Source organism: Polypterus senegalus, chromosome 16 (assembly GCF_016835505.1).
Source record: "Polypterus senegalus isolate Bchr_013 chromosome 16, ASM1683550v1, whole genome shotgun sequence".
In the NCBI taxonomy this organism is placed as follows: Eukaryota; Metazoa; Chordata; class Cladistia; order Polypteriformes; family Polypteridae; genus Polypterus; species Polypterus senegalus.
The window spans coordinates 7,991,289-8,016,388 of record NC_053169.1 but is presented as its reverse complement, the minus strand read 5'-3'; the positions used below and the strand labels follow the sequence as shown (position 1 = coordinate 8,016,388).

The following is a 25,100-nucleotide window of genomic DNA, read 5'->3' as shown; positions in this document are numbered from 1 at the left end:
GGAGGAGTGGGCCATAAATCCCTGTTGCAGTGTGTGCAAACCTGGTCAAGAACGACGAGGAACGTTTGACCTCTGGAATTGCAAACAAATACCAAATATTAACACTGATTTTCTCAGCTGTTCAAATACACACTTGTGTGCAGCAGTGCAATACAAATAAATTCTGTACAAATCATACAATGTGATTTCCTGATTTTTTTTTTTTTTTTTACATTCTGTCTCTCACAGTGGGAATGCACCTACAATGTGAATTTCAGACCCCTCCATGATTTCTAAGTGCAAAATCACAGGGTGTTCAAATATTTATGTTCCTCACTGTATATGCGTTTCTGCGAGTCTTTATTATCCGGCTGCAGCTCTTGCCTCAGCTTCTCACCTGCCTTCTCACTTTTCTTTATATCATTCTTTATCTCTTGCTTGAGCTCAGCAATCATCACCTTCAGTTCGGACAGATCATTTCTGCTTTCGTGCACCGTAGGTGAAGCGGCGGGCACTATTACAGCCGATGTACCCGGATCGCGTGGAGTAGGTGAAAGTGTGGACTGCAAGGCCTTTACCAGTTTCAAATGATCTTCTCCAATCAGCGAGCTATCGTGACCCATGTCACTTGTCGGTCTGGGCTTGGATGCTTCTTTTTCATTTCTTTGAGTTCCTTTCTTGCCAACCATGTTTATACACTCACCTAAAGGATTATTAGGATCACCATACTAATACGGTGTTTGACCTTCAGAACTGCCTTTATTCTACGTGGCATTGATTCAACAAGGTGCTGAAAGCATTCTTTAGAAATGGTGGCCCATATTGATAGGATAGCATCTTGCAGTTGATGGAGATTTGTGGGATGCACATCCAGGGCACGAAGCTCCCGTTCCACCACATCCCAAAGATGCTCTATTGGGTTGAGATCTGGTGACTGTGGGGCCATTTTAGTACAGTGAACTCATTGTCATGTTCAAGAAACCAATTTGAAATGATTCGAGCTTTGTGACATGGTGCATTATCCTGCTGGAAGTAGCCATCAGAGGAGGGTACATGGTGGTCATGAAGGGATGGACATGGTCAGAAACAATGCTCAGGTAGCTGATGCCCAACTGGCGCTAAGGGGCCTAAAGTGTGCCAAGAAAACATCCCCCACACCGTTACACCACCACCACCAGCCTGCACAGTGGTAACAAGGCATGATGGATCCATGTTCTCCTTCTGTTTACTCCAAATTCTGACTACCATTTGAATGTCTCAACAGAAACCGAGACTCATCAGACCAGGCAACATTTTTCCAGTCTTCAACTGTCCAATTTTGGTGAGCTCGTGCAAATTGTAGCCTCTTTTTCCTATTTGTAGTGGAGATGAGTGGTACCCGGTGGGGTCTTCTGCTGTTGTAGCCCATCCGCCTCAAGGTTGTGCGTGTTGTGGCTTCACAAATGCTTTGCTGCATACCTCGGTTGTAACGAGTGGTTATTTCAGTCAAAGTTGCTCTTCTATCAGCTTGAATCAGTCGGCCCATTCATTCTCCTCTGACCTCTAGCATCAACAAGGCATTTTCGCCCACAGGACTGCCGCATACTGGATGTTTTTCCCTTTTCACACCATTCTTTGTAAACCCTAGAAATGGTTGTGCGTGAAAATCCCAGTAACTGAGCAGATTGTGAAATACTCAGACCGGCCCGTCTGGCACCAACAACCATGCCACGCTCAGAATTGCTTCAATCCCCTTTCTTTGCCATTCTGACATTCAGTTTGGAGTTCAGGAGATTGTCTTGACCAGGACCACACCCCTAAATGAAGCAACTGCCATGTGATTGGTTGATTAGATAATTACATTAATGAGAAATTGAACAGGTGTTCCTAATAATCCTTTAGGTGAGTGAGTATGCTTGCATATATTATAGTAGAACCCTCGGGTGGAATAAATACAGGATAATAAAGAAATAATATAAAAAATAACACCGCTGCTAACGGAGCTCCGCTTCAGATGTCCATCTCTCACAACGTACGAGACCAAAACCTGAAGCAAGTTTTAAGCAAGTTTATTAAAGGGAAGCTAAGATAGGACACCCTGAGGGTTCACGGTATCCCCTCGAATTTGCTGGATATCATGGCCGGCCTGTACGCTGGTACTGTGAGTGCTGTGCAGAGTGGAGGCAGACCCTCTGTGCTTTTCCCAGTTGATTCTGCAGTTCGTCAGTGGTGTGTTCTGGTCCTACTCTGTCCAGTGCAGCATGGACTGGGTGTGCAGGGGCGTGGGGTCCAGCGGCTGTAGGGCATCTGTTGGTGATCAGAGGTTCAGTGATCTTGACTTTGATTTTCACGGAGTCAATGGAGGCTCTGATCGGGGCGCTCGAGAGACTGAGCGAGGGGTCTGAGTGTCTGGGCTTGCGAGTGTCCTGATAAAAACCAAAGAGCCTCGTGGGCACGGCCATCAGCAGTGTGTCTCTCTGCGGAGAGAGTGTCGATCTCGTCGAGAGGTTTTCTTACCTTGGCAGTGACATTCTTGTGACTCTGGTGACTTTTTCTATAAGGTCAGTAGATGGATTGTGAGCCTGCGGGGGTCATGAGGTCACTGGAAAGGGGTGTTTGGCACTCCCGATATCTATGCAAAAGGACGAAGGTCCAAGTCTTTAGAGTCCTGGTGCTCCCAGTCTTGCTATACAGTATGGTTCGAGGCATGGATGCTGTCCAGTGACCTGAGATGAAGACTGGACTCCTTTGGTACTGTGTCTCTCTGTAAAATCCTTGGGTACCGCTGGTTTGACTTTGTGTCGCTCATGGAGTCCCGAATGAGGCACATGACCTGCTTTGCTAGGGAGGGTCAATTACGGCGCTACGGCCACGTGCCGCGTTTCCCTGAGGATGTTCCAGCTCGCAGGACCCTCGTTGTTGTAAACCCGAGTGGCCGGACCAGGCCAAGGGGTCGCCCACGTAACACCTGGTTGTGGCAGATAGAGGGTCATTCCCGTAGGACAGGACTGGACCGCATGTCTGTCTGTTTTGCCAACCAGAATCCCGAGGTGTTTTGCCATACCAGTGTACCAGTGCATGCTCCCCAACTTGACTTAAGATTGGTCAGAGATTAACCTTGGGCATTGATCTTGTGAACCCGGTACTGGCGAGAGTGATGCTGAGGCCAGCCGTGAACGCAACTGCAGCGGGATGGAGAGCAGACGGAAGGCAGGAAGACAATTGGAACCAAAGACAATGACTAAGTCTGTGGTCACAGACAGAAATGGAGTCAAAAATAACACAAGAAGAATCAAAACACTAGGGCTTACCTGGTAACGAAAGCCAACTACTTCTCAATTTTTCCACCAAAGGATACGACAGCTGCAATTCACCCCCATATTTATACAGAAAGGGCTGCTGATATCACTAATCACAGTGAACAGGGACATGAAGACACCCAGCCAAACATGTGCTCAAATAAAACATATTGTATCCTAACTACAGGGTCACGGGGGTCTGCTGGAGCCAATCCCAGCCAACACAGGGCGCAAGGCAGGAAACAAACCCCGGGCAGGTTGCCAGCCCACCACACCCCCTCAATCTTCTCCTTAATAATTCCTTCTGTGAATTCACCTCTGATGCCAGTGCCCCCTACATTTGTAACATCTGTCTTGACATGAAAGACACGGTTCAGAATTCTTTTGCTCACCCCCCCAAAACGTGGACACCTTCTTTGTGCCTGTGCAATCCTTTCTGATCTCTTTTAGGGCCTAAAGAAAAACTCACGGGAACTGATACACCGGCTGGCCATTCATTAAATAAGAGTCACGGGGGGAGCGACATAATAGCCGAGCTCCAAAAGCCCACCAGAGATAATCCCCTGCCTGGTGGAATGTAAAGATATTATCACAAGTTTTCATTACGAAGTGGCAGCGGTCCACACCACCAGCTGAGAGAGAAATGAATTCCTCTGACCCGACCTTCTCATTCCTCCCTTGGTAGCCGGTTATCCTTCTGCCCCTAAAGAAGAATCCGAAGCGGAACTCCATATCCAACCACATCCAATTAATTTATCAGACTGACTTAAGAGCTCTTCCCCTGAGGACCCTCAACTGGTCAAAGCTGGCTTGATGATGGGGTACCGACAGAGCAAAAGGTGACAGTGTATGCCGATGAAGTTTTATTTAATGTTATTGTCACGTGGGAAATTCTTACTTGTATGCCTGATCAACACGCATCATGTCACCTCACCTCCGATGCCCTAATGAGCGAGGTTAGCTCATCAAAAGTGGGCTGGGGGTCTCAAGTATAAAACATGGTCACATCTAGAAATGTGTGTAAGCCACTTCTGACTCTAAAGAAGATTTTTATAATTAGGATTTTTAAAACACTAACTTGATGTGGCAATCGGCTTAAAGTTACAGCAAGTTTTGGCCATCCGCGAGTCCTAGGCAGACTTTTCTGCTGCAGCTGCCATTTTACAGACTCCAGGACGACAGGACAATGAAGTCAACGGTAAATCTCAGTTCACTTCACATTTCAATGATGCGTCAGCCCCACGATATCACAGGTAACTGGTGTTTCTCAATACTGCCATCTTCAGTGTTGGTGATGCGCTTCATGCTAACTGCTTTTAGCATGTAGCTTGTCAATGTTGTCTATAAAATGGGTGGCCATGCATTGTTTTATAAATCCAAATTTTTATAAGTACATCGGTTTAGCCTTACAAGCGTGAGCAAAAATTTAATATGGAATCCAAACAAGGTTTTATACACGAGGCCTCTGACCTTTAAACCTGTGTTTTTTACCTCACCGAAAAGCGATTTGTTCAAAAAAGTAACTTGAAAAATGTCAGAGATTTTCAGTTTCACCAACACTGAAAAACAAGCTTTATAGTATTTCAAAAAGTGGGCTAATACAGCAGACAATATAGCAAAAGTGATGTAAGGCCTAAACAAATTACCACAAAGCCGGCCAGAATCCTAACTAGCCTGGCCAGATAAGGAGCACTCTATGGCAGCCTGGGTTCCTACTTTATGGGCTGGCTTTGGCCTATATTTTGGGTCTTAGCTCATCTATCTATCTATCTATCTATCTATCTATCTATCTATCTATCTATCTATCTATCTATCTAATTTTGCAATCCCAGAGGGGACTGGGCGGTCTTGTGGCCTGGAACCCCTACAGATTTTTTTTTCTCCAGCCCTTGGAGTTTTTTTTTTTTTGTTTTTTCTGTCCACCCTGGCCATCGGACCTTACTTATTCTATGTTAATTAATGTTGACTTATGTTTATTTTTTATTGTGTCTTCTATTTTTCTATTCATTTTGTAAAGCACTTTGAGCTACATTTTTTGTATGAATATGTGCTATATAAATAAATGTTGATTGATTGATTGATTGATCCTGCCGACTACACTAACTATCTATCTATCTATCTATCTATCTATCTATCTATCTATCTATCTATCTATCTTATATAGTGCCTTTCATGCCTATCTACAGGAAGGTCCAAATCTAATTATGCAGATTAAAATCGTCTGGATGACTTTGATTTATGCAGGGACTATTCCAGTTCGGTGCGGAGATTAATTTCACACACATCTCGATGGTCCAGGATTTTTTGGGTGATTTTTTATGTAATAATCTTAATAAGTTATAGCATAATGAAAATTGCATAATTAGATCTGGACCACCCTATATAGATGCCTTTCATGCATATCTATCACTATATAATAGATAGATAGATTAATAATAATAATAATAATACATTTTATTTATATAGCGTCTTTCCCATTCTCAAGGTGCTTCACAGAGTCTTAGAAACAACAGCAGGGTATATGTAACATTGGACACAGATTTTTTCCTGAATAGAACAATGAAACAGATAACAAAGCATTAAATAGAATAAAGAACAATAAACCAGAGTAAAATACTAAATTCAATACTAAAAGAAAAACCTAACAAATAACCTAACTTGTGATATAACACACACACAAATATCCTGAGCACCCAGACAGAGAGGTAAACTGAAAGAAAGGGTAGAATGTTAAGTTAAGTTAAAAGCCTTCCTAATAGATGCATTTTAAGTTGTTTTTTTAAAAGAATGAATGGAGTCAGCTGATCTAATTCATTTCGGGATGTCATTCCAAAGTCTGGCTGCTATGGAGCTGAAAGCCCTGCTGTCACTGCTGTCACCCACAGAGTGCAGGTTAGTTAGTGTGAGGCACAACAAGATTACCAGGACAGGAGCCGAGTGATTTAGAGGGTTACTGATGTAGTTTGGTGTGAGGCCATTTAAAGCTTTGTAGGTTATTAGTAGGATTTTATATTCGATTCTGTAAGACACAGGGAGCCAGTGAAGGCGAAGCAGGATGGCTGTGATGTGTTCACTGTTGCTGGTCCGTGTCAGGACTCTTGCAGCAGAGTTTTGAATAAGCTGGAGCTGTGATATAAGAGTAGAAGGGGCACCTGCCAGCAGCGAGTTACAATAATCAATGCGGGATGTGATAAAAGCAGAGAGATAGATAGATAGAAGCACATGGCCACAGGTGCCTGAAGGTTAAGTAAATGAAGAAAGAAAGGGAAGCATGAATGACAAGCAATCTTTAATGGGTCCAAGTATTATGAACATTCCCACCACGGGATGATTTCTGCACTTGGTCTGGTGTTTCCAGGGTAAATAATCAACAGCCAGCCTGCTAGCAACTCAATGATCTCCGCAGACAAAGCACAAAAAGTTGAATATGACACATCAAAGATCTTCCATGCTGATTTCCTAAAAGTCAACTTCTGTCACATAATGGAAGCAACAGGCCATGTTTGCTCCACATGGAAGTGCACTGCTCTGTAATTGCTGGGGTGGGCTGCATTAGTCATGTAGGTGTGATGAGGTGTGCCTTGGCAAGTCTTTCATTACACAAAGCCATAATTAGTCTTACTGGATCAACAGGTAACAGGGCATTGCAGACACAGAATAATAGCATTGGATTGTCCCACGGAATCTGTTATTTTTAACAAGTGGAGAATTGCAAAATGGACTTCATCATGCCCTGATTATATCAAACAAACTTAAAAACAGCTAAATCACTCTATCTATCTATCTATCTATCTATCTATCTATCTATCTATCTATCTATCTATCATATAGTGCCTTTTCTATCTATCTATCTATCTATCTATCTATCTATCTATCTATCTATCTATCTATCTATCTATCTATCTATCTATCTATCTATATAGTGCTATCTATCTATCTATCTATCTATCTATCTATCTATCTATCTATCTATCTATCATATAGTGCCTTTCACACTATCTATCTATCTATCTATCTATCTATCTATCTATCTATCTATCTATCTATCTATCTATCTATCATATAGTGCCTTTCACTCTATCTATCTATCTATCTATCTATCTATCTATCTATCTATCTATCTATCTATCTATCTATCTATCTGATCTTGCTATTTCTATCTATCTATCTATCTATCTATCTATCTATCTATCTATCTATCTATCTATCTATCTATCTATCTATCTATCTATCATATATAGTGCCTTTCATTTCTAGAATATGAAAAACAATCTGGAGTATCAGGAGTAAACCCCTTGGTGACCTGAGGAAGATATGCAGCCTCCACTCAGATGCTAACCCAGAATCAGCAGCCCAGCCACCAAAGTGCCACCCCATTGTCATTGTCATCATTATTTTGTTCATGATCCCCCTCACCCCAGATGGGTCTGGCCCGCCTCCTCAGCACACACCCTGGTTTGTAACGAGGGAGGAGTCCAGGGTACCTGGAATGGCATCCCTAATCGTAATCCAGTACTTTTAATGGTAACGCTGATGTTAATCACGATGATCATTTTTCCTCAACAGGAACCTCTCCATCCTGTTCAACCTGAAGGCTTTTTCTGTGACCTTCCAAACTGGTTTCCCATTGTAATGCTATAAAGATCCTGCCCTCAGATTAGAAACAAAGATTGCTTTGTTAATGGATGTGCTCATGACACAATGGGCTGAAAAAGACAGGATTGAGGGAAAAAAACAAAAGAAAAGAAGAAGAAGAAAAACACATGCAAAGACAACAAGCAGTTTGCCCCACCACCCCCCCACATCCCGGTCAATGGAGCCTTCTATTAAAGCCCGGCTGCAATAAAGATACGACAGGCTGCAATTAGCCTCCATATTTAATTGTATGGTGGGTTAAATGCCTCATTAGGAATGCCTTTGCGCCCCGCAGCATTTTCTCCTACCTGCTCTGCCTGCCAGGTTACTTCTATGATTAAAGTGAACAATGCAATGGAAAATTGACCTCTTTCCAAAATGCCGTTGGAAGGGTCTAAAGGTCAAAATCAATAGCAGCATCTTCTGAAGTTGACCACACTGCAATTATCAGACTACTGAAGCGGCATGAAGCTGATCACATGAGAACGCGACGTCCTGCTGATCCTCTTCAAAGGAATACGGGAAAGCAGTTCAGGAATTCGAATCTTGCCTTATGGGTGAGGTGCTGCCCCCATTAAAGCGTTCTGAAGTGCTCATGCCCACCGTTCAGGTCCCAGATGACCCACCGCAAGTCGGGGTCTCTCTCAGTTCACTTTGTAAGATGGACCCGTTCCTCCCTGCCAGGTTTAGCTGGGGTAAGGTGGTCTACAGATCTCACCACACACATCGGGTTAAAGTCTGGACTCTGACTGGTCATTCAAGGACCCCCATTTCCTTGACGTGACACTCAACCCATTGTGTGATTGAGTTCCTTGTCCTGTCAAAACACAAAGTTAGGGAATGGAGACCAGAAAGACAATCCAACTCGGTGAATATCAAGTTAATTCGGTTGTGGAGAAGTGAAGGGAGGAAGGTCAGTGTGCCCCCCGCCCCACCCTAACTGCACCCTACACTTTTCTACTTCATTTTTCCAGAGTTCATCCACTTCCAAAGGCTTGGCTGGGTCTTTTGGAGTTTTGTTTGCTGCCTCATCAGTGCCTGCCATTCCTCCAAGTTTTATGTTATCTGCAAATTTCACAAGTTTACCAGCTACAGCAGTCATTAATATAACAAGGGTCCAAAGAGAGACCCCCATTGATGGCAGCGGTCACTCAAATCAGTGACTGTGATTGGCGAGAACATTCAAAATGAAAGGACCACTTTGAAAACCCATCAGATCTCAATGGGGAAAAAATCCTGCTGGCTCTCTGTACTGCTATGGACTGATATGGCGATGTGTGAGGAACAAAAAGATGGAAATGAAACGATGAACCGACAGAGGGACACCCCGAAAATCAAAGGCAGGCAGGCAGGGGAGTCCATTTGGCCGAAATGTCATTGCAGCAACTCCAAATCGTACTCAGTAGTTTGTATGCCTGACAACGTCCTAATGAGACAACTGCTCTCCTCTCAGATCTGGACCAGGGCATCACTGGGCTCCTGGACAGTCTGAGGCATTGCATGGACCAAAACGTAATGTCCCACCCAGAGGTGTTCGATTGAATTGAGGTCAGGCAAGTGAGCGTGGGGGCCGGCCAGTCAATGGGATCAACTCCTTCATCATCTCGCCACATGAGGCCAGGCATTGTCGTGCACCAGAATAGGGTCTGCCAACGGGTCAGAGGATTTCATCCTGATATCTAATGGCAGTGAAGGTGCCGTTGTCTAGCCTGTAGAGGTCTGTGTGTCCCTCCATGGATATGCCTCCCTCCCCTGACCATCACTGACCCCCCACCACACCGGTCAGGCTGAACGATGTCACAGGCAGCATAACGTTCTCCACGGCTTCTCCAGAACCTTTCACGTCTGTCACATATGCTCAGGGTGAACCTGCTCTCATCTGTGAAAAGTACAAGGTGCCTGCCAGTGGTGGACCTGCCAATTCTGCTATTCCATGGCAAATGCCAATTGAGCTCCATGGTGCCCACTAGAGGACATAGTCGGGCCCTCAGGCCACCCTCATGAAGTCTGTTTCTGATTGTTTGGTCAGAGACATTCACACCCAGTGGCCTGCTGCCTGCCTGCTGGAGGTCATTTTGTAGGCTCTGCCAGTGCTCATCCTGTTCCTCTTTGCCCAAAGGATCAGATACCAGTGGGTCCTGCTGACGGGTTAAGGACCTTCTACGAGGGGTCCTGTCCAGCTCTCCTGGAGGAACTGCCTGTCTGTCTCCTGGACTCTCCTCCATGCCCTTGAGACTGTGCTCGGAGGCACAGTAAACCATCTGGCAAAGCCACGTATTGATGTGCCTGCCATCCTAAAGAAGTTGGCTTACCTGTGCCACCTCTGTATGGTCCAGGTATCGCTTCATGTGACACCAGTAGTGACACTGACTGTAGCCAAATGCAAAATGAGTGAAAAAACAGATGAGGAGGGAAAAATATCAGTGGCCTCCTCCACCTGTTAACCCATTCATTCCTGTTTTGGGGGTCATCTCATTGTTGCCCCCAAGTGCATCAAAGCAGCTGAAACTGAAGAACAAGCCCCTCTGCTACTGAACTGAGTAGATCAATAGCCCACAAGAGTCATTGACTCGATGCTGTACTCTCATTACAAAAAGGTCCTTTCATTTTTTCCTCCCTTCTTTCTTCCATATTTAATTCTGACCCTACATCTTTTTCTGTTAATGTCTGTAAAACCATCCAAATCTACAGAGGTGCCTGGTCCGTTACCACAGTCTGCCACTTGCCTTTGACACCGAGAGCAGCAAAGATGGGAAAGGACAGCAAAAATGACGGAGCGCAACGCAAAAAATCAGTACAATAAATAAATAAATAAATAAGTGAGCTGCTCAGGAGTATTTTATGGAGCAGTGTAGCCCCCTGGTGGCCAACTGTAGAAATACAAAACACAAAACACAAACTTGATGGTTCATCCTTTGCTCTCTGTGACCCTGAGTGGGTTCTTTTACCTCACAGTACCTAATTATATCAACATGGAAAGAACGGCACTCTGACTGACCTGCACCTGGCATGGTGCACAGTAAAGAAAGGCGCCAGGAAAATGACACGGCTGTCACTTTACAAGCCTTTAAAGCACTTACTGTACAACAAAACTGACTTTTAATACAAAATGAGTATCTTTTAAAGGAATAACGCACCCCAAATCAGATATCTTTTTATGTTGCTTTTCCTAGTTTGTTTTGTTTCTAATCCTGCCTACTATACTAAAATTAAATTCAATCTATCTATCTATCTATCTATCTATCTATCTATCTATCTATCTATCTATCTATCTATCTATCTATCTATCTATCTATCTATCTATCTATCTATCTATCTATCTAATCCTGCCTACTATACTAAAATTAAATTCTATCTATCTATCTATCTATCTATCTATCTATCTATCTTATGTGAAGTAGAGGGTCATGGTGTGAAGAACTTTGTCACAATTGGGTGAAGTTAAGAGTGGTGTCCAGCAGGGGGCAGTGTTGTGGCTGCTGCCATTTGTAATACAAATAAATGATTTGGATAAGAATATAAGTAACAAGCTGGTGCCGTTTGCAGATGATACCAAGCCTGGAGGATTGGCAGATAATCGAGAATCGGTTGAATCATCACTGAGGAACTTGGACAGCAGACAGGCTTGGGCAGATTTGTGGCAGCAGATGAAACTGAATGTCAGTAAATTTAAAGAATTACACATAGAAAGTAAAAATGTGATGTCTGAATATACAATGGGAGGTCTGAAAATTGAGAGTCCACCTTATGAGAAGGATTTAGGGGTCGTAGTGGACTCTAAGCTATCGACTGTCAGACAGTGTTCAGAAGGCATTAAGAAGGCTAACAGACTGTCATGTTATATAGCGCCTTGATGTGTGGAGTACAAGTCACAGGAGGTTCTGCTCCAGCTTTATAACACACTGGTGAGGCCTCATCTGGAGTCCTGTGTGTAGTTTTGGTATCCTGACTACAGAAAGGACATAGCAGGACAAGAAAAGGTCCAGAGAAGAGCGACTAGGCTGAGTCCAGGGCTACAGAGGATGAGTTATGATGACACCCAACACAAAGGCTCAGACACAAGTATTTCAGTAACCCAAAGTTTTTTTTATTGTGAGAATCTCCTCCTTGCAGGAGTTTCTCATGCCACAACCACAAATATAAGGAAGCACACAGCAAATCTTATATGAAAAATGCCAAGAGTTACGTGGAATAAGTAGTGTGGTGGGCAGTAGTACTTTAGGGACCTTCATAACTTGACTTGATTTTATTTTAGGAGAATGTAATGGACAGGACTGGAAAACTTTGTTGGGCTGAATGGCCTGTTCTCCTCCAGAATGTTCTAATGTTCTAAAAAAAAGCTTATTATCTATTATACATTTGATGTCAAATTTCTCTATTTACTGTACATAATGGGACTGCCTATTTAGGTTCAATTCAATATGCAGACAGACAAGCTTGGTTTACAATAAGAAAGGCTGGAACTTTAAACAAAATAGTAAAAGGGAAGAAAGTCTCTTCAGATATTTGAGGACATATTTTATGAAAACGTCATTACAGAAAGTATTGAGTTGCTTGGAGCTGCAACTGCCTGTCTGTCATCGTGATATTAGAACAGGACAGCTGACACTCTTCTCATTGTGCTCTCTTCCTTATGGCTATTTAGACACACAGTATTGTGTAGCAGTTCTTCATTGGTAAATGCCGAGCTGAGCAGCATTCATATCTGGTCCTGCTACCGATACTTTTATTAAGTGATTCAGTCAAAAACACACACACACGGACACCAGTAGATTTGAGAACCTGGAAATCCACTTCACAGGGAATGTCAAAGTGCCGATTGAATTTCTCACGTATAAACACTCAGTAATTTGAAGAGTTTCCAAAGATACAACATCTAAACTGCTCAGGTGTAAGTTTTCAGTCCCCCTCTAGACATCCCATCTTCAAAAAAGATTAAATAAATAAGGAAATAAAAGAAAAACAGAAAACTGGCAGGGCAAAGCTGAGCTCTGAGTTACAATTTCTTCCTAAATTGGGATCAAAGCCAAAGTGTTTGTATAAATGTTTGGACAAGAACTTCCTCTGGATGGCCGAGATGAACCGTCTTCAAAAGTACCAAGGGTATAGCGCCCCCCTGGGGGGCACACATGAAAGGCGGCACTGCGGTTAATAAACTCGCAGATGAAAGGCTCCTCCGAGCTCATCAGAGCGTAGCAATCACTTCATGCCAGCATCTCATGGAGATGATCTGATTTAGAAATGGAGGGAGGACGAGGATGAAAGAAAAACTGGGTGAACGAGGGGGGCTCATTCCAGGGTCAATGCTGTCTTAATGAATTAAATATAGTGCCTTTCACTCTATCTATCTATCTATCTATCTATCTATCTATCTATCTATCTATCTATCTATCTATCTATCTATCATATAGTGCCTTTCATCTATCTATCTATCTATCTATCTATCATATCATATAGTGCCTTTCACTCTATCTATCTATCTATCTATCTATTTATCTATCTATCTATCATATAGTGCCTTTCACTCTATCTATCTATCTATCTATCTATCTATCTATCTATCTATCTATCTATCTATCATATAGTGCCTTTCAATCTATCTATCTATCTATCTATCTATCTATCTATCTATCTATCTATCTATCTATCATATAGTGCCTTTCATCTATCTATCTATCTATCTATCTATCTATCTATCTATCTATCTATCATATAGTGCCTTTCACTCTATCTATCTCTATCTATCTATCTATCTATCTATCTATCTATCATATAGTGCCTTTCACTCTATCTATCTATCTATCTATCTATCTATCTATCTATCTATCTATCTATCTATTGTCACCACCTGTCACAGCTCCACAGAAGGATGGATGGAGACCATCCAGAGGTGTTTCTTCAGAGATGCTTTATTGGTTTCAAGTCAGGGCTCTGACTGGGCCACTCAATGACGTACAGAGAGTTGCCTCTAAGCCACCACTGTGTGGTCTTTGCTTCATCCTATATATATATATATTTATATAGTACAGGCCAAATGTTTGGACACACCTCGTCATTCAATGTGTTTTCTTTATTTTCACGGTAGATTCTCACTGAAGGCATCAAAACTATGAATGAACACATTGTGGAGTTATGTACTTAACAAAAAAATAAAACCATTTCAGGTGACTACCTGTTGAAGCTTATCGAGAGAATGCCAAGAGTGTGCAAAGCAGTAATCAGAGCAAAGGGTGGCTATTGTGAAGAAACTAGAATATAAAACATGTTTTCAGTCATTTCACCTTTTTTTGTTAAGTACATAACTCCACATGTGTTCATTCATAGTTTTGATGCCTTCAGTGAGAATCTACCAATGTAAATGGTCATGAAAATAAAGAGAACACATTGAATGAGGAGGTGTGTCCAAACTTTTGGCCTGTACTGTATATATATATATATATATATATATATAAATTTTGGGTCGAGAAGTGATCATCTTTGAGAGACACTTTGAAGTACCATGAGACTACTTGCATGTCACAGCCTACTCACAAACAATTTCTCAAAGACACTGTAACGTCCTGCGAGACAAGGAAGTGAGACAAAAGGACAGCTGCTGTACAGGCTTTTAAATGATCGACAAGCAGTGTGACAAGCAGAACACGTAGCTCAGTAGCAGCAGCAGGACAGCAGCTGATCTGTCCGCATCTCCGTGGAGTTTGTTCAGGGGGTTGGTTGGGGGGGTTGGCGAGCAAAGCAAGTAAGGGGCAAAGCCCCCTAGTATGTATATGTATATATATATAAAATCATAAGTTGTGTGCTGGTTTATTTGTCTGTCTGACTGTTAGTTATTATAATGGCTGAATCAATTTTAACAAAATTTAACAAAATCAGTCCCAATTTAAATATAGGCAATATGACTATAGTTGGGATGAATTATAATAGGGTGGGAGTAACCCAAAAAGAGCAATCCCAATGCAGGGACTACAATTCCCATCAGGCAGCAGGAGTACTCTGGGGCTGATGGGAGGACACTGTTATTAGTGCTATTGTCAGTGCTTAGCGCCTCTAGAGTGGTAGATTGAGCGTTTTCTTTTCAATTCCCTTGGCATTGTCTTGCAGGATTACAGCTTTTGTCTAAGTATATGTCTTTTTGTCTCATTGTAGGTTACGTTTAGCCGTGATGAGTCTCCAAAAGATGTTTTTTCCTCAGGCGATTTCATCTGCCCTCTGGAAATATATGCGTTCATGGTAGACCCGGCAATGTATGTAAATGTCACAATAAACAGGAATGTGCAGGGTTGATACAACCTTAAGGAGTAATGTGCCTTACCTTCATCCTCCCCACAAATGTTTCAAACACTAAAGCATCCTGTTAAGTTTCACGTTGCAAAGTTTCAGGCAAAATGAAGCTAAGAATTTGTGTTGTGAAACTGCTGGCAAAAGGAAAGCACTACCGATTGTTTTGTGATGTTATGGAATAAATAGTTTGCAAGTCACCCTGGACACAGACAGGCAGGAGACAGATTTGACGCCCAGCACACCGTTTATTTACAGGGCAAAGTGCACAAATCACCAGCACTAAGAACACAATACGACACAATAGTCCTTTCCTTGCTGACTGTCCAGTCCTGTTCAGGCTTTGTCCTCTTCCTCCCAACTCTGGCCATCGAGTGTTGGGGACAGGCCCCTTTTTATAGGGCACCCAGAAGGACACCAGGTGTCCCAGCGTGATGGAAGTGTGGCCAAATAAGGCCCTGGAAATGTCCCTGTGTCTCCTGGTCGTGGCCCTGCTGGAAACCAAGGGGGCCCTGGGGAGAAACTGTCCTGAAAATACCCATGGTCAGGGCATCCCAGGCGGGCAAGGACTCCAGACGTCTGCCACAATGGACTTAGAAGACTGATGGAATGAATGGGTAGGTAGTCCTTCCTGGGTAGTGGGTGTTGCTTGATGTGGGAAAAAATGAATTGTGATGATTTTAGCACGGTGGCAAGACGCAAAATAAATTTTGCTTTATAATTTTGTAATAAAACTTGTTACTTTGCTCTTCTGACTGATCGTTCTACCAGAGAATGGCAGCGGGTAGCATGTCGATTGGCACATGCAAGTACAAATGTCATTGTTCTCTGTGCAGTGGACAATAATGGTCCTGCTACCTGCGCTTGTGTTTCCTTAGATGGGGATTTCAGTGGTGGACTCCTCGGTTGCAGGACTTGGGGGCTGTCCCTACGCAGAAGGTGCTTCTGGGAATGTGGCCACTGAGGACGTGGTCTATATGCTCTCGGGATTGGGAATCACAACGGTAGGTGCCATTCTGATGCTGTTATGGGTATGGATAGAGAAATAAGGTTGAAATTCAGATAAATACGGTGCATTCAGATGCCCCCATTTCCTGTACACTTTATCATATGGTAGATTTAATCTTAAATTGATACATTTGTTAGTTTTCCCCATCAGTCCACACGCAACAACTCATAATTACAAAGCAAAAGTATGTTTTCAGAAAATTTTGCGCATTAATTAAAGCTGAAAACCTGAAATCTTTCATTCTTGTAAGTAGTCACACCTGTAATTCAGTACTCTGCAGAAGCCCATTAGCAGAAATTCGAAATCTTCTTAGATAAGTCCTTACAAGCTTTGAACTCCTGGAACTGGGAAGTTTCTCCCATTTTTCCTGGCACTTCCTCCTAAGCTGTGAACTGCCATCCCCAGGTATCTCCACAGATGTTCTCAGAGACTTGTCCTGAAGCCACTCTAGCATTTTCTTGACTGTATGCTTCAGGTCATTGTCATCAACCCATCTGAGATGGTGTGCACCCTGGAACAGGTCTTCTTCAAGGATCTCTCTGTATTTGGCTGCATTCATTATTCCCTCAGTTCTCACCAATCTCCCTGTCACTGCCGTGGAGCAGCACCCCCATTTCATGATCCTGTAATCACCATGTTTCACTGTAGGGATGGTATTGTGCTGATGATGAGCAGTGGCTGGTCTTCACCATGCAAAGCGCTTGGAGTTCTGTGCAGTGAGTTCCATTTTTGTCTCATCACAACAGATAATCTTCTTCCTCATACTCTCAGAGTCCTAGAAACCATCATATCAATTGGCTTCCTTCTAGGCACTCTACCATAGTCTCCTGCTTCGTGGCAGGCTGATGAGATCTCCATCTCTCATCTCAGCAGTGGACTTGTGAAGCTCCTGATCACCAGGACCAGACCAAGGCCCTGTGTGCCCAGTTACTCATGTTGGCCAACTCCAAGAAGAGTCCTGGTGGTTCCAAACTTCATTCATTTCACAAACACTCAAAGCTTTAGAAATGATTTTATCCCCTTACCTTGATCTATGCCTCACCACAATTGATTCCCAGATTTTCAGTGAGAACAGAGCAAAAGATGAAGCACAGGGAAAAGAAAACAGGCAATAGTGAAAAGCAAAGGGTCACTGCATCAATACAACAAAGCCAAGAAAACAGCAATGAGAAAGGCTCCTGTTTAAAGAAGGATGGAAACCATTTAATATGAAAGTTTCTTTTGACGAGCACAGAGCTCCAAAAGAAACTGACGCAATCAACTGGACAGAAAGTCCTTAAGAGTTGGCCACCAAAGTCAGGTGAACTTATAAACTTCTTTTGTTGGTTTGGGCCCCAACCTTCATCGTTCTTTCCCAATTCTCATTATTACGCTACATTAAATAAATTTGTAATCAGAAAAATAACCTTCAATTTTGAGTCTGGGTATTTCAAAGCCCATAATAATGAAGGAAAAAAACAAGGCAAAGCAAAGCATAAAAACATATAAACTGATCCACATTACAATACCACGTAGCTCCAGGAACCTACCAGGGTTATCTATGAGATTTCAATAACAGACACATCTATGGATAATGGTGAGTGTTTAATCACTCTACTAAATCAAAAATCCTGCTCGCTGCGCCAAATGTTTAATCCCAGGAAAGGCTTTTTGGACACAAAGAGTAATCTCTTTGTTAAATGCACAGATTATTTTCCTGTAGACGCACCTTTATATTTTATTTCCATTTGCCTGTATTTACACTTCCTTACACGGTTCCTAGTTGTAGGATTGTAGTCCACTATTTTAAAGGAACACTCCAACCAAAAAATTTTGTACATGTTGCTTATCCCATATAGTGTGTAGTGATGGCTGAGACAAATTTTTAATGTCATGTTTTCATACCGAAAGGAAATAATAATCTTTCTAAAAGAATGGGCATCTATGGTGACCCATTTTGGACAACAACAAGCAATATAAAAAAATATCCATTACAAGATCTCATGTTGGTCGTGTCGCATGATCCACAGGTCAAGTCACCTTGGCTGATTTAAAGCCTCATACCACCTACTGAGACATCATTGTATTCCCCAAAGGATGTGGCCATTTTTAGCAGGATGATACATCCTATCACACTGTACAGATGACTCAGGAATGGTTTAAGGAACTCAATGAAGAGTTTAGATGTGCTGATTTCCTGCTTTACCTGCACAGGCTTTGATTTTTTGGGCATCTGTGAGGCTGTTCAGAACCCTTTCTTGTGATATCAACATTCAGACTAATTAGAATGTCTTCATTTTTCTGCAGGGTGTTGACCTTAACAAAGTTATGGAAGCTGGAAACTTCATCTCCACGGCCTTAAATCGAAAGACCAACTCCAAAGTTGCTCAGGCCTGCTACAAGCCATAATAAAAGATATGCATACATGTACGCCATCCACACTGTAGAGAAGGGACGCAAAACATCCTGTGTCATTTTTTTATGCATTCAGATGCTGTAGCTTAGACTATCTATCCCTTCGGCACAGAACACCAAAGTGATGCCTTCAAAGCAGCCCTGAAAGGGAGCCAGAAATCCAGAAATAAGTAAAAACAAAAAATGCAACTTGTGTGGCTTAGGAGAATGTCTCACTTGGGCTGCAGCGGCGTTCTGGAAGCAATAAAAATGGGAAAGTAGGAGCCATCTGAGGACCAAGCCATAATGATAATCTTGGTACGAGGAAGGAGGAAGAATTTTAAAAGAAGATGAGTGCAAGAAGGAGCCACGTAGGAAACAAAAAGAAACTGTCAAAAATAGAAGTGACAGAGTTGGCCAAAAGTAAGAGGATGAAACTAATTAATATGAGCTGCAGAACGGGCAAAATGTAAAAGGATGCAACTAAACAAGAGGAGTGCCACAATGGGAAGAATATAAAAGGACGAAACTAAACAAGAGGAGTGCCACAATGGGTCAATTGTGAAAGGATGAAACTAAACAAGAGGAGCATCAGAATGCATAAATTGTTAAAAAAAATGAATGAAAGAAATGAAAAGATTTGGCATAGTGGTGGAAAAAATAGAAAAATCAAAGTGTTAATGGATATAGTGGAAAACAAGGAAATTAACAAAACGTGAAAAAAATAGTGCCCAGCTGTTTATATATTAAGAAAAAATTATAAATTTAAAAATGTTGTTCATGAAAAACAAAATGGAAAATGGATAAACAAACAAGGGGAGTGACAGAAGGTGCACAAAAAAGGAAGGTCAGAATGAACAAAAGCAGGAAACATGAGGAAAGTAGCAAGAACTCAAATGACAGGATGGCAAAATCAAAGAATGATAGGTGAACCAAAGATGAGGAGTGTCAGAATGGGCACAGCGGAAAATGAGGGAGTGGGCAGGACCATTATAGCCTGTATGGCATCTCCATGGACATGAAAGAATGCGCCCTGAGACAGACTGGCATCTCATCCAGGGTTGGTTCCACCCTTGCATCTGGAGCTCTCGCCATAGTCTCTGGTACCCCTTCATTTTAAAATTATACAAAATGGATTCAGTGAAGGGGAAAGTGGTGCAGCTCCTTAAACCAGAAGATTCCCAGTTCAATGGCTGCCTCACTGTGTGACCCTGGCCAAGTCACTTCACCTACCCGGGCTCCAACAGTAAACAGTGGCAATGCACCCTGAGCTTGTAAATTGCCTCGGATTAATGTTTCAGCCTAAGGCAATTTTTTGTTCTAGAAAGGAGAAATGCAGGTTCCAGTCGCTCTTAATTAATTCTTATTTTTCATTGTGGTCAACGCCTTTCATAATGAGCAAGCTCACTACAGCTCACAAAAAAAAAGTGCAACTGCAACTGTAAAAGGTTAAAAGAATGGCAACTGGAAATTGTTGTGTTTTACCAAGTTTAATCTAATTTGCACCTTTATGTATATAAATCATGTCATTTATATTATAGCTTTGCACCTGAACTCAGTGAAAGGTGCCATACAAAAATAAAATGAATTCAAATCCACTTCTTTGACTTCTCAGTTCTTTTCTTAACTCCTGAAACACGTGAAGAAATTTGACATACAATATTTTGGATCTTGAGCTCCCAGCTAATATCCTGGGATCTCAACAGGTCGATACACTTAGAGGAGAAGCACAGGATTTTTCAAGTCAACGTTCTTTCTTCACAGCCATGGCACATAACAATTTGTCTCATGAAATCTCATGAATTAAAGGGAAAATTTTTAATTTTAGGAGATAACTAGCATGTTCTTGCATTTTATAATGGGGTTGTAACTTAAAAAATATCTATGGTTTAAGTGTACCAAATGTATCCATTTTTCTAGTCAAAAATATTGATGTGAGACTTAAGATTGTTCACATATTGCAAAACGGCACCTCCATGATTTCTGAGCATCACATAATGTGGCAGCCATCTTGAAGAAGCTCTCTCCATCTCTTTGTTTTCTTCTTTTGTTTTAACGAGTGTTATTAATTAATAATTGTTAAGACTTGGCCTCTGGCCTTTTACTTATTACTGTAATTGTTGAAATGGCTGCTTAAACTTAATTGAAAAAATGTTGCAGACCCAAACTTTGGCCCATTTCAACTGCCGTTTCAGATGAGCAGATCTGAAGGCCATCTTACATCTACAACAGGCATGAGCAACCTTTCCGATTGGCGCCGCACTACAGACTTTTTACTTTAATAACGAGTAAGTCCAAGTAAACTTAATAATGTTTTATGATTTATGTAAAATTTACAGATTACACATTAAAACAGAGTATGATATATCTGACAATATTCAATTTACTGGTCTACATATGTAAAAAATGTCTGAAACGTCATATAGGACAAAAACCGGTACCTGTTTTTCAGATATTTCATTCTGGAAAACGCTGCTTCGCACAAGTAAGTGCTTCGAAAAGAACGAGAATGTTCCTGGCCAGTTCTCGTAGTTGTGGGTATTCTACTGCTGATTTCCATATCCAGCAGGTAAACTTTTCACAAGCTGCTCATTGTTCTTCAACTCTACTAGCTCCATTTGTAGATGTATGCACTCTCTGTCTCCACCAGATGAGGAGAAGCAACGAGTCTTATTGTTGCTGAAATCTTTTCGAAATCTTGAAAGCGGTTAGCGAATTCCTGCAACAGCCGTCTAAAGTGCCCGAAAACGGACGGTAGGAATTTGGTCAGGCTTTACTTCTTTGCTGTCAATCAGAGCCGTCACTGGAGTCCAGAGACCCTACACCTGCACGGCCGCCATTACGTACACTTTTATATACACGGTCCTTGCCCGGCCGCATGCGGCCATATGGCCGGGTCCTGATCTACAACATGTGATATGTGAGACACTGTTGAGGAACATAAGCTGAATTCGTCTGCCTCACAGTTAGGAGACCCAGGTTCGTTCCGTCCTCCCTGTGTGGAGTTTGTATGTTCTCCTTGTGTCTGTGTGGGTTTCCTCCCACAGTCCAAAGACATGTAGGTGATGCATTGGCAATTCAAAATTTTCCCTAGTGTGTGGGTGTGTTTGCCCTGCAGTGGACTGGCACTCTGCCCGGGGTTTGTTTCCTGCCATAAGCCCTGTGTTGGCTGGGATTGGCTCCAGCAGACCCCCATGACCCTGTAGTTAGGATATAGCACGTTGGATGTATGGATGGATGGATATAGTGAGGGACAGCTGGAGCCCTCACCCTGCTGGGATGCCATTAGGATGGAATGACAGAGGGAAACGGTCTACACAGGACTTGTCTCCCTCAGGACACTAGATGGCAGTGATCTCAGGCTTGGAACCCCACATAGGTGCCAACAGGGCATGCCAAGTATCATAGCCCCAGGGGACTATCCTGCTGGGTCCTGTTGAGGCCATCAGGGGGAGCTGCAGGATATGGGAGTCCCTATCCCGTGGCACTGCCAATCTCACCCAGAACTGTTTCAAAGCTGCAGCATCATGTTACCGGAAGCACTCCCGTGGGATTAGATAAAAGGAGATGCCTGCCTCACGTCAATACAATACCATATATTTTTGTGTAGCTCAAAATCACATAAGGAGTACTGCATTGGTCTTTAACAGGCCCTGCATTTTGACAGCCCCCCAGCCTTGACTCTCTAAGAAGACAAGGATAAACGGCAAAAATATAAAAAAAATAAAAACCCTTGTAGGGAAAAAATGGAAGAAACCTTAGGAAAGGCAGTCCAAAGAAAGACCCCCTTTCCAGGTAGGTTGGGCGTGCAGTGGGTGTCAAAAGTATAGGGGTAAGTACAACACCATACACAGAACAGGACACAAGTAATCATCAATACAATGCAATAGTAATATTACAAGTACAGAGAAAAATTCAGCAGTAGATGATATCACATAAGAGGATTCCGATTGGATCAAAGTCCTGGAGAACTCGGCCATCAAGACGCCCCTCCTACTGGCCATTCCACTGTTGAGTCAATGCTGGGCAATCATATAATATATATATATATATATATATATATATATATATATATATATATATATATATATATATATAAAAAAAATTAAAGGAACACTTTGAAAACACATCAGATCTCAATCCTCCTGGATATCTATACTGATATAGACTGGGTAATGTGTTAGGAACGAAAGGATGCCACATCGTTTGATGGAAATGAAAATGATCAACCTACAGAGCCCTGAATTCAAAGACGCCCCAAAAATCAGAGTGAAAAATTATGTGGCAGGCTAGTCCATTTTGCCAAAATTTAATTGCAGCAACTCAAATTGTACGCAGCACTTTGTATGGCCCCTGTGTTCTTGTATACATGCCTGACAACATCGGTGCATGCTTCTAATGAGATGACAGATGGTGTTGTGGGGGATCTCCTCCCAGATCTGGACCAGGGCATCACTGAGCTCCTGGACAGTCTGAGGTGCAACCTGGTGGCATTGGATGGACCAAAACATAATGTCCCAGAGGTGTTCTATTGGATTTAGGTCAGGAAAGTGTGGTGGCCAGTCAATGGTATCAATTCCTTCATCCTCCAGGAACTGCCTGCATACTCTCACCACATGAGGCCAGGAATTGTCGTGCACCAGGAGCCACTGTACCAGCATAGGGTCTGACAATGGGTCCAAGGATTTCATCCTGATACCTAATGGCAGCCAAGGTGCCTTTGTCAAGCCTGTAGCGGTCTGTGTGACCCTCCATGGATATGCCTCCCCAGACAATCATTAACCCACCACCAAACTGCTCATGCTGAATGATGTTACAGGCAGCATAATGTTCTCCATGGCTTCTCCAGACCCTTTCACTTCTGTCACGTGCTCAGGGTGAACCTGCTCTCATCTGTAAAAGCACAGGGCACCAGTGGTGCATCTGCCAATTCTGGTATTCTATGGCGAATGCCAATCGAGCTGCATGCTGCTGGGCAGTGAGCTCAGGGCCCATTAGAGGACATGGGGCCCTTGGGTCACCCTCATGAAGTCTTTCTGGTTGTTTGGTCAGAGACATTCACACCAGTGGCCTGCTGGAGGTCATTTTGTAGGGCTCTGGCAGTGCTCATCCTGTTCCTCCTTGCCCAAAGGAGCAGATACTGGTCCTGCTGATGGGTTATGGACCTTCTATGGCCCTCTCCAGCTCTCCTAGAGTAACTGCTTGTCTCCTAGAATCTCCTCCATGCCCTTGAGACTGTGCAGGGAGACACAGCAAACCTTCTGGCAATGACACGTATTGATGTGCCATCCTGGAGAAGTTGGACTACCTGTGCAACCTCTGTAGGGTCCAGGTATGCCTCATGCTACCAGTAGTGACACTGACTGTAGCCAAATGCAAAACTAGTGAAGAAACAGTCAGAAAAGATGAGGAGGGAAAAATGTCAGTGGCCTCCACCTGTTAAACCATTCCTGTTTTGGGGTCATCTCATTGTTGCCCCTCTAGTGCATCTGTTGTTAATTTCATTAACACCACAGCAGCTGAAACTGATTAACAACCCCTCTGCTACTTAACTGACCAGATTAATATCCCATAAGTTTCATTGACTTTATGCTATACTCTGATTCAAAAGTGTTCCTTTAATTCTTTTGAGCAGTATATATATATATATATATATATATATATATATATATATATATATATATATATATATATATATATATATACTGGTCATAAATTTTAGAACAGTTCCCAGTTTTTGTAGAAATTTAAGCAGTTAAAGTTCATTGAATAACCTGCAATGGCATAAAGGTATAAGGCAAACTTCCAGAGATTAAGAAAAAAAGTTTAATTTACCAAAAAATAAAAAAAATAATCTCATTATACACTAAGGCCCTTTTCAGAGAACAAGTAACTGTTTAACAATTTAGTGCTTTCTGCAGCAATAGAAGTTAATGGAGCCTTGAAAGTGGATGCAAACAATTCCTACAGGTGTCCAGACTTTTCTTGATTACTTACAGATTTTCTGTGTGTGTAATAGCAGTGTGGAAACAAACTGTGCTGCTACTCCCTTTAAAGGATTTTTTTTTGGACAAAATTGCAACGTATACTGTGTGGCCTAAAGGGGGCACTCCAGCTCCCCAACCCCAACACAGACAGACAAAGGTACAACACAAGTATTTTCAGTATATTTCGTTTGCGGGAAACTCTTCCTTTGCTAATATTTCCCACCAGAGCCAACCCATGACGAAAGTAGAAAACTGCAATGTACTTGTTTTCTTTCTTTCTTTCTTTCTTTCTTTCTTTCTTTCTTTCTTTCTTTCTGCCATCACTCCAACTGCAGCAAGTTTCATCACCTTCCTCCCAACTCTGGCTCCTGTAATGAAGGCAGTGGGCTTCTTTTATGCTGCACCCGGGAACACGTCTGGTGTCCCATAAGTATGGACTGATAGCACGTCCAGGTGAGGTGGGAGCCTGACCAAGTAGGGCTCCCCAGTCGCTGCAGCACCCCCTGGTGGCAACCCCAGAACCCAACAGAGCTGAGTCCAAGAGGGCTGCCCAAGAGCAAC

At 42.5% G+C, this 25,100-nt stretch overlaps 1 protein-coding gene across 2 annotated transcripts in view; it reads left to right on the top strand.

Moving 5' to 3' along the window:
- Positions 1-20,144, top strand: part of hmgcll1 (3-hydroxymethyl-3-methylglutaryl-CoA lyase-like 1) — a 56,690-nt gene extending 36,546 nt beyond the window's left edge. Inside the window, exons 8-9 of one of the 2 annotated variants that reach the window (XM_039738585.1) lie at positions 16,049-16,174; positions 18,466-20,144. In XM_039738585.1, the coding sequence (XP_039594519.1) occupies positions 16,049-16,174; positions 18,466-18,567 (228 nt within the window). In that variant the 3' untranslated portion in view covers positions 18,568-20,144. Of the gene's footprint in view, positions 1-10,583; positions 10,670-16,048; positions 16,175-18,465 lie in introns of those variants that run through there. The other variant, XM_039738586.1, reaches the window with a different exon arrangement.
- The last annotated feature ends 4,956 nt before the right edge of the window (positions 20,145-25,100 follow it).